This window comes from Panulirus ornatus, chromosome 18 (assembly GCF_036320965.1).
Source record: "Panulirus ornatus isolate Po-2019 chromosome 18, ASM3632096v1, whole genome shotgun sequence".
Taxonomy (NCBI): Eukaryota; Metazoa; Arthropoda; class Malacostraca; order Decapoda; family Palinuridae; genus Panulirus; species Panulirus ornatus.
The window spans coordinates 6,731,752-6,746,751 of NC_092241.1; the positions used below are offsets into that span (position 1 = coordinate 6,731,752).

A 15,000-nucleotide genomic window follows, 5' to 3' on the forward strand; every position below is an offset into this window, starting at 1 on the left:
TCAACACCTGGGTTGGGTGAGGGCCTCCACCACCCCACCCCAAAGATTCGAACCCATGCGGACCACGACCCCGGGCGGGCCCGTGGTGCCTCGTGGTCAGCAACGCTATAACCTTCCCCCTGTGTGTGTGTGCGTGTGTGTGTGTAGCGCCGGAAACAGACCAGAACCCCCCCCCCCCCCTCATATGGAAGGCTTTCTCACGTCCGCCAAACAAGGTGGTTCACAGTCTGGTAGTTAGGTTAGCCAACTACCCGTGTAATGACCCCCCCCCCCCCGCCTCGTTAACTGTCCCCATGTGGTGTTCCCTCACCTTGAAGACGGCAACCCCAGAGGTTGGGGGAGGGGGGGAGGGGCCTGGGAAACCCCCCCCCCCCTCACCTCCCCTCCTCCTGTATTACTTTTCCAAAAGAGGGAATAGAAGAAGGGCGGCGCCAAGTGAGGAGTTCCCCTCCCACCCCCCTCTCTCTCTCTCTAAGACTCAGTCATCTTTTTCTGGGACGCTACCTCGCCCAGGCGGGAAATATCGAGTATGTATGAAAAAGAAATATCTATCGATCTACCAATCTATCTATCTATCTACTTCCCTATCTATCTATCTATCTATCTATCTACCTCCCTATCTATCTATCTATCTTCCTACCTCCCTATCTATCTATCTACCTCCCTACCTATCTATCTATCTTCCTACCTCCCTATCTATCTATCTACCTACCTCTCTATCTATCTATCCACCTTCCTCCCTATCTATCTATCTATCTACGTACCTACCTCCCTATCTATCTATCTATCTATCTATCTATCTATCTATCTATCTACCTACCTCCCTATCTATCTATCTATCTATCTATCTACCTTCCTCCCTATCTATCTATCTATCTACGTACCTACCTCCCTATCTATCTATCTATCTATCTATCTATCTATCTATCTACCTACCTCCCTATCTATCTATCTATCTATCTACCTTCCTCCCTATCTATCTATCTATCTACGTACCTACCTCCCTATCCATCTATCTATCTATCTATCTATCTATCTATCTATCTATCTATCTATACATATAAACTACTGAATCCCCACACAACAATACACAAAACACCTCCCCTCCCCCCGGGTCAACACCCCCACACCCTCCCCTCCCCCCTCCTCAACACCCTCCCCTCCCCCCGGGTCAACACCCCCACACCCTCCCCTCCCCCCTCCTCAACACCCTCCCCTCCCCCCGGGTCAACACCCTCCCATGAAACATTACACCCCCACACCCTCCCCTCCCCCCTCCTCAACACCCTCCCCTCCCCCCGGGTCAACACCCTCCCATGAAACATTACAACCCCCACACACACCCTCCCCCCCTCCTCAACACCAGCTCTTAGGCTTGACAAACACACCCCCACACCCCCCCACACCCACACCACCCTCCCCACACCACCCTCCCCCATCCCCACACCTCACAATCTCCCCACCCCCACCCCACACCACCCACCACACCACCCTCCCCACCCTAACAGACCCCACACCACCCTCCCCCACACCACCTTCCCCCATCCCCACACCTCACAATCTCCCCACCCCCACCCCACACCCACCCACCACACCACCCTCCCCCACCCTAACAGACCCCACACCACCCTCCCCCCACCCCCACACCACCCACCACACCCCCCACCCTCCCCCACACCCACACCACCCACCACACCCACACCCCCACACAACCCTCCCCCACACCCCCCACACCTCACAATCTCCCCACCAGGCTAATCTTTCGTTATTCTCCCCCTCTCCTCCCCCCCACACACGTCTTTCTCCCCCCACTCAGATCACCCCAGTCGGCTCCCTTCTCCCCTCCCCCCCCCATGATCAATGGGAAATGGTCGTTGCCTCCCACATATCCCTCACTCCAAGGGGTTCCACACTCACCCTGCTACTGGAAGAAGCGCAACCCCGGGTTAAGTCATCGTACTTAAAGGAGTTAAGTCACTGTACTTAAAGGGGTTAAGTCATCGTACTTACAGTGGTTAAGTCACTGTACTTAAAGGAGTTAAATCATCGTACTTAAAGGGCTTAAGTCATCGTACTTAAAGGGCTTAAGTAACTGTACTTAAAGGGGTTAAGTCATCGTACTTAAAGGAGTTAAGTCACTGTACTTAAAGGGCTTAAGTCATCGTACTTACAGTGGTTAAGTCACTGTACTTAAAGGGGTTAAGTCATCGTACTTAAAGGGCTTAAGTCATCGTACTTAAAGGAGTTAAGTCACTGTACTTAAAGGAGTTAAGTCACTGTACTTAAAGGGCTTAAGTCATCGTACTTAAAGGGCTTAAGTCACTGTACTTAAAGGAGTTAAGTCATCGTACTTACAGTGGTTAAGTCACTGTACTTAAAGGACTTAAGTCATCGTACTTAAAGGGCTTAAGTCATCGTACTTAAAGGGCTTAAGTCATCGTACTTAAAGGAGTTAAGTCACTGTACTTAAAGGAGTTAAGTCACTGTACTTAAAGGGCTTAAGTCATCGTACTTAAAGGGCTTAAGTCACTGTACTTAAAGGAGTTAAGTCATCGTACTTACAGTGGTTAAGTCACTGTACTTAAAGGAGTTAAGTCATCGTACTTAAAGGGCTTAAGTCATCGTACTTAAAGGAGTTAAGTCATCGTACTTAAAGGAGTTGAGTCATCGTACTTAAAGGAGTTGAGTCATCGTACTTAAAGGAGTTAAGTTGGGAGGTGGGAGTTGGGAGTTGGGTGGGAGGTGGGAGTTGGGAGGTGGGAGTTGGGAGTTGGGTGGGAGGTGGGAGTTGGGTGGGAGTTGGGAGTTGGGTGGGAGGGTATCGATCCCACAAGATATTCTGGGAAGGATATTATCATTACACCCCAAAAGCCAGCCATCACCACCCATTCCCCCTTCCCTTTCCCTTTCCTCCCCATTCTAATAATCCACCCCTTCCCCCCCTAGCAGGATTCGAACCGATACCACTCTGTGTGAATGCTTGGGACGCTCTAGCCTTGTAGGTAACATACAGGCCCGCCCCCCGCGTGAATGGTAGTGGGTTCGAATCCCTCCCTTTCCATAGAACAGACAACCACCTTCTAAAAAGCAGGATTCGAACCGATACCATTTTCTGTAGAGGCTTGGGGGCTCTCTAGGCTTGTGGTTCAACTTCTAGCCCCACACACAAATGGTAACGGGTTCGAATCCTCTCCAAATAAAAGGGATGAAAGTTAATGATGCGCTGTGATATAAACCCTTCATTACGACTGTACGACCTTCAAGTACGACCGAACGACCCGTTAGCAAGAAGGCCAATATGACTGTTAACTGAACATTCTCACCGTTTTGTTCATACGTCAATAAAACGAAAGAATAAGAACAAAAGAGAACAAAAGTAGGACGAGGAAATAATGTAGAACAATTAGGGGATAATATAGAACAATTAGGGAATGATGTAGAACAATTAGGGGATAATATAGAACAATTAGGGAATGATGTAGAACAATTAGGGATAACACAGAACAATAAGGCAATAACATAGAACAATTAGGGAATAACACAGAACAATTAGGGAAGTATACAGAACAATTAGGGAAGTATGTAGAACAATTAGGGAATGATGTAGAACAATTAAGAATAACATAGAACAATGTGGCAATAATATAGAACAATTAGGGAATAACATAGAACAATTAGGGAATAACATAGAACAATGAGGCAATAACATAGAACAATTAGGGAATAACATAGAACAATGAGGCAATAGCACAGAACAATTAGGGAATAACATAGAACAATTAGGGAATAACACAGAACAATGTGGCAATAACATAGAACAATTAGGCAAGTATGTAGAACAATTAGGCAAGTATGTAGAACAATTAGGCAATGATGTAGAACACTTTGGGAAACAATATTGTTAAATGAGGAGAAGCAGTTTGAAGAAAAGAGCCCTAGAGGCATATATATATATATATATATATATATATATATATATATATATATATATATATATATATATATATTATCCCTGGGGATAGGGGAGAAAGAATACTTGCCATGTATTCCCTGCGTGTCGTAGAAGGCGACTAAAAGGGGGAGGGAGCTGAGGGGGGGCTGGAAATCCTCCCCTTTCGTTTCTTTTTTTTTTTCTAATTTTCCAAAAGAAGGAACAGAGAAGGGGGCCAAGTGAGGATATTCCCTCAAAGGCCCGGTCCTCTGTTCTTAACGCTACCTCGCTAATGCGGGAAATGGCGAATAGTATGAAAGAAAAGAACATATATATATATGTGTTGTGGGGCAATGCTGATTAGAGGGTGGGGACTCCCGTATGGACAGGAGACTCCCGTATAGACAGGAGCTGAGACAGAAGACCCTACCGTATGAACACGAGACTCCCATATAGACAGGAGCTGAGACAGAAGACCCTCCCGTATGTATGGGACAGAAAGGGGTCGATAATACTCACCACTTCTGCCGTGTTGTCGTCCCAAGGCTCAGCCACCATGGGTCGTACACGACGGGGGACGACCAGCTCCTCCGTCACCACTCCTTCGTCGCTGCTGGCATCCATCTCTCTCTGTCAACACGACAACACTTGCGTCACCAGGGGATTACGACGACAGATAGACAATAGATAGACAGATAGATAGATAGATAGATATATACACATCGACGACAGACTGCTATCTAAATGCTCAACGACAACACTTGGGGTGTATTCATAACTAGCTCGCAAGGGGGTCTGTGTACCGTCGTGCCCCCAGGGTCTGTGTACCGTCGTGCCCCCAGGGTCTGTGTACCGTCGTACCCCCAGGGTCTGTGTAACGTCGTGCCTCCAGGGTCTGTGTACCGTCGTGCCCCCAGGGTCTGTGTACCGTCGTGCCCCCAGGGTCTGTGTACCGTCGTACCCCCAGGGTCTGTCTACCGTCGTGCCTCCAGGGTCTGTGTACCGTCGTACCCCAAGGTCTGTACCAAAGGGTCTGTACCGTCGTGCCCCCAGGGTCTGTGTACCGTCGTGCCTCCAGGGTCTGTGTACCGTCGTACCCCCAGGGTCTGTGTACCGTCGTGTCCCCAGGGTCTGTGTACCGTCGTACCCCCAGTCTGTACCGTCGTGCTCCAGGGTCTGTACCAAAGGGTCTGTACAGTCGTACCCCCAGTCTGTACCGTCGTACCCCCAGTCTGTGCCGTCGTACCCTAGGGTCTGTACCAAAGGGTCTGTACAGTCGTACCCCCCAGTCTGTACCGTCGTACCCCCCAAGTCTGTACCGTCGTAACCCCCCAGTCTGTACCGTCGTAGCCCCAGTCTGTACCGTCGTACCCCCCAAGTCTATACCGTCGTACCCCCCCAGTCTGTACCGTCGTACCCCCAGTCTGTACCGTCGTACCCCCCAGTCTGTACCGTCGTAACCCCAGTCTGTACCGTCGTACCCCCCTGTCTGTACCGTCGTACCCCCCAGTCTATACCGTCGTACCCCCCCCAGTCTGTACCGTCGTACACCCCAGTCTTTACCGTCGTACCCCCCAGTCTGTACCGTCGTACCCCCCAGTCTTTACCGTCGTACCCCCAGTTCGTACCGTCGTACTCCCCAATCTATACCGTCGTACCCCCAGTTCGTACCGTCGTACTCCCCAATCTATACCGTCGTACCCCCAGTCTGTACCGTCGTACCCCTGTGTCTGTACCGTCGTACACCCCCCCCAGTCTGTGCCGTCGTACACCCCCAGTCTGTACCGTCGTACACCCCAGTCTGTACCGTCGTACCCTAGGGGTCAAAGCTACACTCACCTGTCCGTTGAGGGAACTGGATTGGTCGCCTTGCTCGCTGCTGGGCGCGGTTGCCTCCTTGTCCGCCTGTGGGGGGGGAAGGGGGGACCCATTAATGATATATATATATATATATATATATATATATATATATATATATATATATATATATATATATATATATAGATCTGTGTACCGCGGTCTGTGGCACACTTCTATGTACATAGAAAACGTTACCCGGGCCTTGTGGGGTGTTGGCTGAACAGCCAATAGGGCACCGATGCAAACTATGGTCAACAATAAACACATTGGAAATTAGAAAAAAATGAGATATATATATATATATATATATATATATATATATATATATATATATATATATATATATATATATATATATATATATATATATATACCCAATTTTTTTGACCTGCCTTCAAGGGAGGATGAACAGTTGAGTTCACTGTGTACAGAATGCCTTAACCAGGAAATTAGGATTCGAACCTATGCGTTTGACCCCACGAAGCCCATGGGTGGTTCAAGGTCAGCAACGCTAACCCCCTTGTTTACCCAATGGCGTCCTTAGCTTCGTCTCTTCGATGTATATCAACTGACTGTTATATTTCTCTCTTGTGTCTCCCCTGATGATGATGATGTGATTATGGCACGAAAGTGCACTTGGGAACTTATCGTGTTATATTTCCCCCGTGGACAATCACATGTTTACCCAATGGCGTCCTTAGCTACGTCTCTTCGTTGTATATCAACTGACTGTTATATTTCTCTCTTGTGTCTCCCCTGATGATGATGATGTGATTATGACACGAAAGTGCACTTGGGAACTTATCGTGTTTCATTTTCCCCGTGGACTCAGGAATATCTTGATCACGCGCAAAATTGTGATCCTTTCCAATATATATATATATATATATTTTTTTTTTTTTTTTTTTTCATACTATTCGCCATTTCCCGCGATAGCGAGGTAGCGTTAAGAACAGAGGACTGGGCCTTTGAGGGAAATCCTCACCTGGCCCCCTTCTCTGTTCCTTCTTTTGGAAAATTAAAAAAACGAGAGGGGAGGATTTCCAGCCCCCCGCTCCCTTCCCTTTTAGTCGCCTTCTACGACACGCAGGAAATACGTGGGAAGTATTCTTTCTCCCCTATCCCCAGGGATCTATATATATATATATATATATATATATATATATATATATATATATATATATATATATATATATATATATAGCCACCCCAGGCTAGGCCAGGTACCCACTGTATCGACCGAACACTACGGGTGGGTGACGCAGTCAAGATGCGGCTCCCTAGCCCAGGGTCGAGCACGGCATGGGTTCGAATCCTGCTTTGCGGCAGTCGGTCCACAGTCAACCTAGCTGTTCATCATCCATTCTTATCCTGTCTGTGACTGTGGACGGATACATTATTCCCACACACACTAGATGGATACATTACCCCCACACACTAGATGGATACATTACCCCCACACACTAGATGGATACATTACCCCCTATACACTAGATGGATACATTACCCCCACACACTAGATGGATACATTACCCCCACACACTAGATGGATACATTACCCCCACACTCTAGATGGATACATTACCCCCACACTCTAGATGGATACATTACCCCCCACACTAGATGGATACATTACCCCCACACACTAGATGGATACATTACCCCCCCACACTAGATGGATACATTACCCCCACACACTAGATGGATACATTACCCCCACACTCTAGATGGATACATTACCCCCCAAACACTAGATGGATACATTACCCCCACACACTAGATGGATACATTACCCCCACACACTAGATGGATAAATTACCCCCACACTCTAGATGGATACATTACCCCCACACACACTAGATGGATACATTACCCCCACACACTAGATGGATACATTACCCCCACACACTAGATGGATACATTACCCCCACACACTAGATGGATACATTACCCCCACACACTAGATGGATACATTACCCCCTATACACTAGATGGATACATTACCCCCACACACTAGATGGATACATTACCCCCACACACTAGATGGATACATTACCCCCACACACTAGATGGATACATTACCCCCTCACACTAGATGGATACATTACCCCCACACACTAGATGGATACATTACCCCCACACACTAGATGGATACATTACCCCCACACACTAGATGGATACATTACCCTCACACACTAGATGGATACATTACCCCCACACACTAGATGGATACATTACCCCCACACACACCAGATAGATACATTACCCCCAAACACTAGATGGATACATTACCCGCACACACTAGATGGATACATTACCCCCACACACTAGATGGATACATTACCCCATATACACTAGATGGATACATTACCCCCACACACTAGATGGATACATTACCCCATATACACTAGATGGATACATTACCCCCACACACTAGATGGATACATTACCCCCACACACTAGATGGATACATTACCCCCACACACTAGATGGATACATTACCCCCACACACTAGATGGATACATTACCCCCTATACACTAGATGGATACATTACCCCCACACACTAGATGGATACATTACCCCCACACACTAGATGGATACATTACCCCCTCACACTAGATGGATACATTACCCCCACACACTAGATGGATACATTACCCCCACACACAAGATGGATACATTACCCCCACACACTAGATGGATACAATACCCCCACACGCTAGATGGATACATTACCCCCACACACTAGATGGATACATTACCCCCTATACACTAGATGGATACATTACCCCCACACACTAGATGGATACATTACCCCCACACAATAGACGGATACATTACCCCCACACACACTACATGGATACATTACCCCCACACACTAGATGGATAAATTACCCCCACACACTAGATGGATACATTACCCCCCACACACTAGATGGATACATTACCCCCACACACTAGATGGATACATTACCCCCACACACTAGATGATACATTATCCCCACACACTTGATGGATACATTACCCCCACACACTAGATGGACACATTACCCCCACACACTAGATGATACATTACCCCCACACGCTAGATGGATACATTACCCCCCATACACTACATGGATACATTACCCCCACACACTAGATGGATACATTACCCCCACACACTAGATGGATACATTACCCTCACACACTAGATGGATACATTACCCTCACACACTAGATGGATACATTACCCCCACACACACTACATGGATACATTACCCCCACACGCTAGATGGATACATTACCCCCCATACACTACATGGATACATTACCCCCACACACTAGATGGATACATTACCCCCACACACTAGATGGATACATTACCCCCACACACTAGATGGATACATTACCCCCACACACTAGATGGATACATTACCCTCACACACTAGATGGATACATTACCCCCACACACTAGATGGATACATTACCCCCACACACACCAGATAGATACATTACCCCCAAACACTAGATGGATACATTACTCCCACACACTAGATGGATACATTACCCCCACACACTAGATGGATACATTACCCCCACACACTAGATGGATACATTACCCCCACAATATATAAATATACACATATAGTTAAACACGTAACACAATCCAATCCATAACCCCACAGCATCTACAATCAACAACCCCTTCCCACAACAAGCCTGCCAGCCAGCCCCTCCCTTGCCCACCTCCACAACACCACTTACTTGTCCTTTTTGTGACAGTCTGCCGCCCACAAACAAACACACGGGCGCAAACACACACAGTCACTTGTAGGTCAACAAAGACAGAGAGAGTGTGGGCGTGTGTGTCTTCCTTCCTCTCTCTCCAACAACAACAACACGCTCTCCAACAACACACACACACACTCTCCAACACCGCTTCCAAGGTAAGTAGTAGTGGCGCTGGCCCTCCCAATAATAACGACATGGCAACTCAACCCCCACCACCTCCTCCTCCTCCTCCTTCCTCCTCCTCCTCCTCCTCCCCTTCCCCCCCATCACCCATCACCCATTGCCACTACCCCTCTATGAACTCATGAATGAACACCCCCCCCATCTTCCCCCCCCTTTCACCCATCACCCTTTGCCACTACCCCTCTATGAACTCATGAATGAACACCCCCCACCTTCTCCCCCCCTTCCCCATCACCCATTGCCACTACCCCTCTATGAACTCATGAATGAACACCCCCCCACCTTCTCCCCCTTCCCCATCACCCATTGCCACTACCCCTCTATGAACTCATGAATGAACACCCCCCACCTTCTCCCCCTTCCCATCACCCATTGCCACTACCCCTCTATGAACTCATGAATGCACACACCCCATCTTCCCCCCCTTTCACCCATCACCCATTGCCACTACCCCTCTATGAACTCATGAATGAACACCCCCCACCTTCCCTCCATCACCCATTGCCACTACCCCTCTATGAACTCATGAATGAACACCCCCCCCCACCCGTTCCCCATCACCCATCACCCATTGCCACTACCCCTGTATGAACTCATGAATGAACAACCCCCCTCCCCCACACCCCCACCACACGAAGACCAATTGAATGAAATGAAAGACAAATAAACGAACGAATAAATAAAAGATAATGACTATACGAGGAGACACAAACACAAACAAACACAAACAAACAAACAAACATTATTCATAGCCTCATGGTAGACGCCCTTGCCAAGGGCATGGTGCCTGACCTTACTCACTAATGGTGCATGACGAGTATAGACGGTGCATGATGATCTACCATGCCACTCCACATGTGTGTGTGTGCATGATGATCTACCATGCCACTCCACATGTGTGTGCATGATGATCTACCATGCCACTCCACATGTGTGTGTGCATGATGATCTACCATGCCACTCCACATGTGTGCATGATGATCTACCATGCCACTCCACATGTGTGTGCATGATGATCTACCATGCCACTCCACATGTGTGTGCATGATGATCTACCATGCCACTCCACATGTGTGTGTGCATGATGATCTACCATGCCACTCCACATGTGTGTGCATGATGATCTACCATGCCACTCCACATGTGTGTGTGCATGATGATCTACCATGCCACTCCACATGTGTGTGCATGATGATCTACCATGCCACTCCACATGTGTGTGCATGATGATCTACCATGCCACTCCACATGTGTGTGTGCATGATGATCTACCATGCCACTCCACATGTGTGTGTGCATGATGATCTACCATGCCACTCCACATGTGTGTGTGCATGATGATCTACCATGCCACTCCACATGTGTGTGTGCATGATGATCTACCATGCCACTCCACATGTGTGTGTGTGCATGATGATCTACCATGCCACTCCACATGTGTGTGCATGATGATCTACCATGCCACTCCACATGTGTGTGTGCATGATGATCTACCATGCCACTCCACATGTGTGTGTGCATGATGATCTACCATGCCACTCCACATGTGTGTGTGCATGATGATCTACCATGCCACTCCACATGTGTGCATGATGATCTACCATGCCACTCCACATGTGTGTGCATGATGATCTACCATGCCACTCCACATGTGTGTGCATGATGATCTACCATGCCACTCCACATGTGTGCATGATGATCTACCATGCCACTCCACATGTGTGTGCATGATGATCTACCATGCCACTCCACATGTGTGCATGATGATCTACCATGCCACTCCACATGTGTGTGCATGATGATCTACCATGCCACTCCACATGTGTGCATGATGATCTACCATGCCACTCCACATGTGTGTGTGCATGATGATCTACCATGCCACTCCACATGTGTGTGTGCATGATGATCTACCATGCCACTCCACATGTGTGTGTGTGCATGATGATCTACCATGCCACTCCACATGTGTGTGTGCATGATGATCTACCATGCCACTCCACATGTGTGTGTGCATGATGATCTACCATGCCACTCCACATGTGTGTGTGCATGATGATCTACCATGCCACTCCACATGTGTGTGTGCATGATGATCTACCATGCCACTCCACATGTGTGTGTGCATGATGATCTACCATGCCACTCCACATGTGTGTGTGCATGATGATCTACCATGCCACTCCACATGTTGTGCATGATGATCTACCATGCCACTCCACATGTGTGTGCATGATGATCTACCATGCCACTCCACATGTGTGTGCATGATGATCTACCATGCCACTCCACATGTGTGCATGATGATCTACCATGCCACTCCACATGTGTGCATGATGATCTACCATGCCACTCCACATGTGTGTGCATGATGATCTACCATGCCACTCCACATGTGTGCATGATGATCTACCATGCCACTCCACATGTGTGTGTGCATGATGATCTACCATGCCACTCCACATGTGTGTGTGCATGATGATCTACCATGCCACTCCACATGTGTGTGTGTGCATGATGATCTACCATGCCACTCCACATGTGTGCATGATGATCTACCATGCCACTCCACAGTGTATGTGCATGATGATCTACCATGCCACTCCACATGTGTGTGTGCATGATGATCTACCATGCCACTCCACATGTGTGTGTGCATGATGATCTACCATGCCACTCCACATGTGTGCATGATGATCTACCATGCCACTCCACATGTGTGCATGATTATCTACCATGCCACTCCACTGCCTAAGACACACCCCCCCCCCACACTGTATATAATCACCCCCCTAGTGTGTATGTCTTAATTATCTTTCAATTATTCCTTTGAAATAATTAGATTCTACGAATTTAAATTGGGATAAAATCGACTGAGTACAATTGTGGGGGAAAGCAGTGTGTGTCAACTGAGGGGAAAACGGGGTGGGGGGGAGGGGTGTTGAGAGGGGGTGGGGAGTTGAGGAGGGGGGTGGGGTGTTGAGGAGGGGGGTGGGTGGGTTGAGGAGGGGGTGGGTGGGTTGAGGAGGGGGTGGGGTGTTGAGGAGGGGGGTGGGTGGGTTGAGGAGGGGGGGTGGGTGGGTTGAGGAGGGGGGGTGGGTTGAGGAGGGGGTGGGTGGGTTGAGGAGGGGGGGGTGGGTTGAGGAGGGGGGTGGGTGGGTTGAGGAGGAGTTGAGGAGGAGGGGGGTGGGTTGAGGAGGGGGTGGGGTGTTGAGGAGGGGGTGGGTTGAGGAGGGGGGTGGGTTGAGGAGGGGGGGTGGGTTGCGGAGGGGGGGGATGTCTATTGATTGTAGGCAGGCGTGGCCAATGACAATTCTAAACCACCCCTTCACACACACACACACACACAACACCATTTTCAAAGTACAACCCACGACCTACTCACTCTACTACGAGTAGATGAAGGTCATCTACATCTACGGATCTCGTATTATCGGGAGGGGAAGGTAGAAAGAATATGGATAAATGGGATTCGATTCGGTTTACAGGGGTTCCGGCCCCACGTTATGGCGCCAAATTCAAATTTTCCCACGCTCTCAAAGTCGATATATGTCCTCCCGCTGCTCCTCCTCCTGCTGCTCCTCCTGCTGCTCCTGCTCCTACTGCTGCTCCTCTCGCTCCTCCTCGTCCTGCTGCTCCTCCTCCTGCTGCTCCTCCAGCTCTTACTCCTCCTCCCGCTGCTCCTCCAGCTCCTACTCCTCCTCCCGCTGCTCCTCCAGCTGCTCCTGCTGCTCCTCCTCACGCTGCTCCTCCTCGTGCTGCTGTACCTCCTCCTGCTGCTCCTACTCCTCTTCCTCCTGCTCCAGCTCCTCCTCCCGCTGCTCCTGCTGCTGCTCCTCCTCCTCCCGCTGCTCCTGCTCCTCCTCCCGCTGCTCCTCCTCCCGCTGCTCCTCCTCCCGCTGCATCCCGCGGTGACAACCACGGCATCGCGAGGTAACACTTGGTCACACCACCACTATAACAAGTCGTCCTCGAGAGATAGATAGACAGAGATAGACAAATAGACAGCGGACGGGGAGAGAGTGAGAGGGAAGAGAGAGGGAGGGAAGTGAGAGGGAGTGTGTGTGTTGTTATCTTCTTGCTCACCTGTGTGCAAGACGCCCACTCGCTCCCGCAAAACATGTCTGGCTCCTGGGGAAGGGACAGAAGGAAGTGAAAGGGCGTGTCCTGGGCGACCGCGCGGGGGGGAGGGCGCGCCGAGCCGAGCCGAGCCTCCTCCCCACGCCTCCTCCCTCCTCCTAGAGCCCTCTAGCGCATGACAAGACCCACCCACCCCACTCCACACCCAACCCCACTCCACACCCCACCTTACCTCCCCCCCCCCGACTCCGTCTCGTAGCGCGCTGTACGCTAGGATAGCTATCGTAGCGCGCTGTACGCTACGATAGCTATCGTAGCGCTCTGTACGGTGCGCTACGACAGCGATCGTAGCGCCCTGTACGCTACGCTACGACAGCTATTGTAGCGCTCTGTACGCTACGCTACGACAGCTATCGTAGCGCTCTGTACGCTACGCTACGACAGCTATCGTAGCGCTCTGTACGCTACGCTACGACAGCTATCATAGCTCGTGTACGCTACGCTACGACAGCGATCGTACCGCTCCGTGCGCTACGCTACGACAGCGATCGTAGCGCGCTGTACGCTACGCTACATCTATCGTAGCGCTCTGTACGCTAGGACAGCTATCGTAGCGCTCTGCACGCTACGACAGCGATCGTAGCGCTCTGTACGCTACGCTACGACAGCAATCGTAGCGCTCTGCACGCTACGACAGCGATCGTAGCGCCCTGTACGCTACGGTACGACAGCTATCATAGCGCTCTGTACGCTACGACATCTATCGTAGCGCTCTGTAAGCTACGCTACGACAGCTATCGTAGCGCTCTGTACGCTACGCTACGACAGCTATCGTAGCGCTCCGTACGCTACGCTACGACAGCTATCGTAGCGCTCTGTTCGCTACGCTACGACAGCTATCGTAGCGCTCTGTACGCTACGCTACGACAGCTTTCGTAGCGCTCTGTACGCTACGCTAGGACAGCGATCGTAGCGCGTGTACGCTACGCTAGGACAGCTATCGTAGTGCGCTGTACGCTACGACAGCTATCGTAGCGCTCTGTACGCTACGCTACGGCAGCTATCGTAGCGTTCGCCCACGCCCCCCACCGTACCCTTACTATATAGGCCTATGTATCGTTAGCCCACGACCCCCACCGTACCCTTACTATATAGGCCTATGTATCGTTAG

General features: G+C 49.7%; 1 protein-coding gene across 16 annotated transcripts in view; it reads right to left on the reverse strand.

Moving 5' to 3' along the window:
• The window catches only part of CRMP (Collapsin Response Mediator Protein), a 214,114-nt gene that overhangs the window by 151,798 nt on the left and 47,316 nt on the right, over positions 1-15,000 (reverse strand). For 14 of the 16 annotated variants that reach the window (XM_071672827.1, XM_071672829.1, XM_071672826.1 and 11 more), the window contains 2 exons: positions 5,771-5,836; positions 4,451-4,561 (listed from right to left, as the gene is read on the reverse strand). In XM_071672827.1, the coding sequence (XP_071528928.1) occupies positions 4,451-4,561; positions 5,771-5,836 (177 nt within the window). Of the gene's footprint in view, positions 1-4,450; positions 4,562-5,770; positions 5,837-9,539; positions 9,688-13,835; positions 13,901-15,000 lie in introns of those variants that run through there. The other 2 variants (XM_071672830.1, XM_071672832.1) reach the window with 2 other exon arrangements.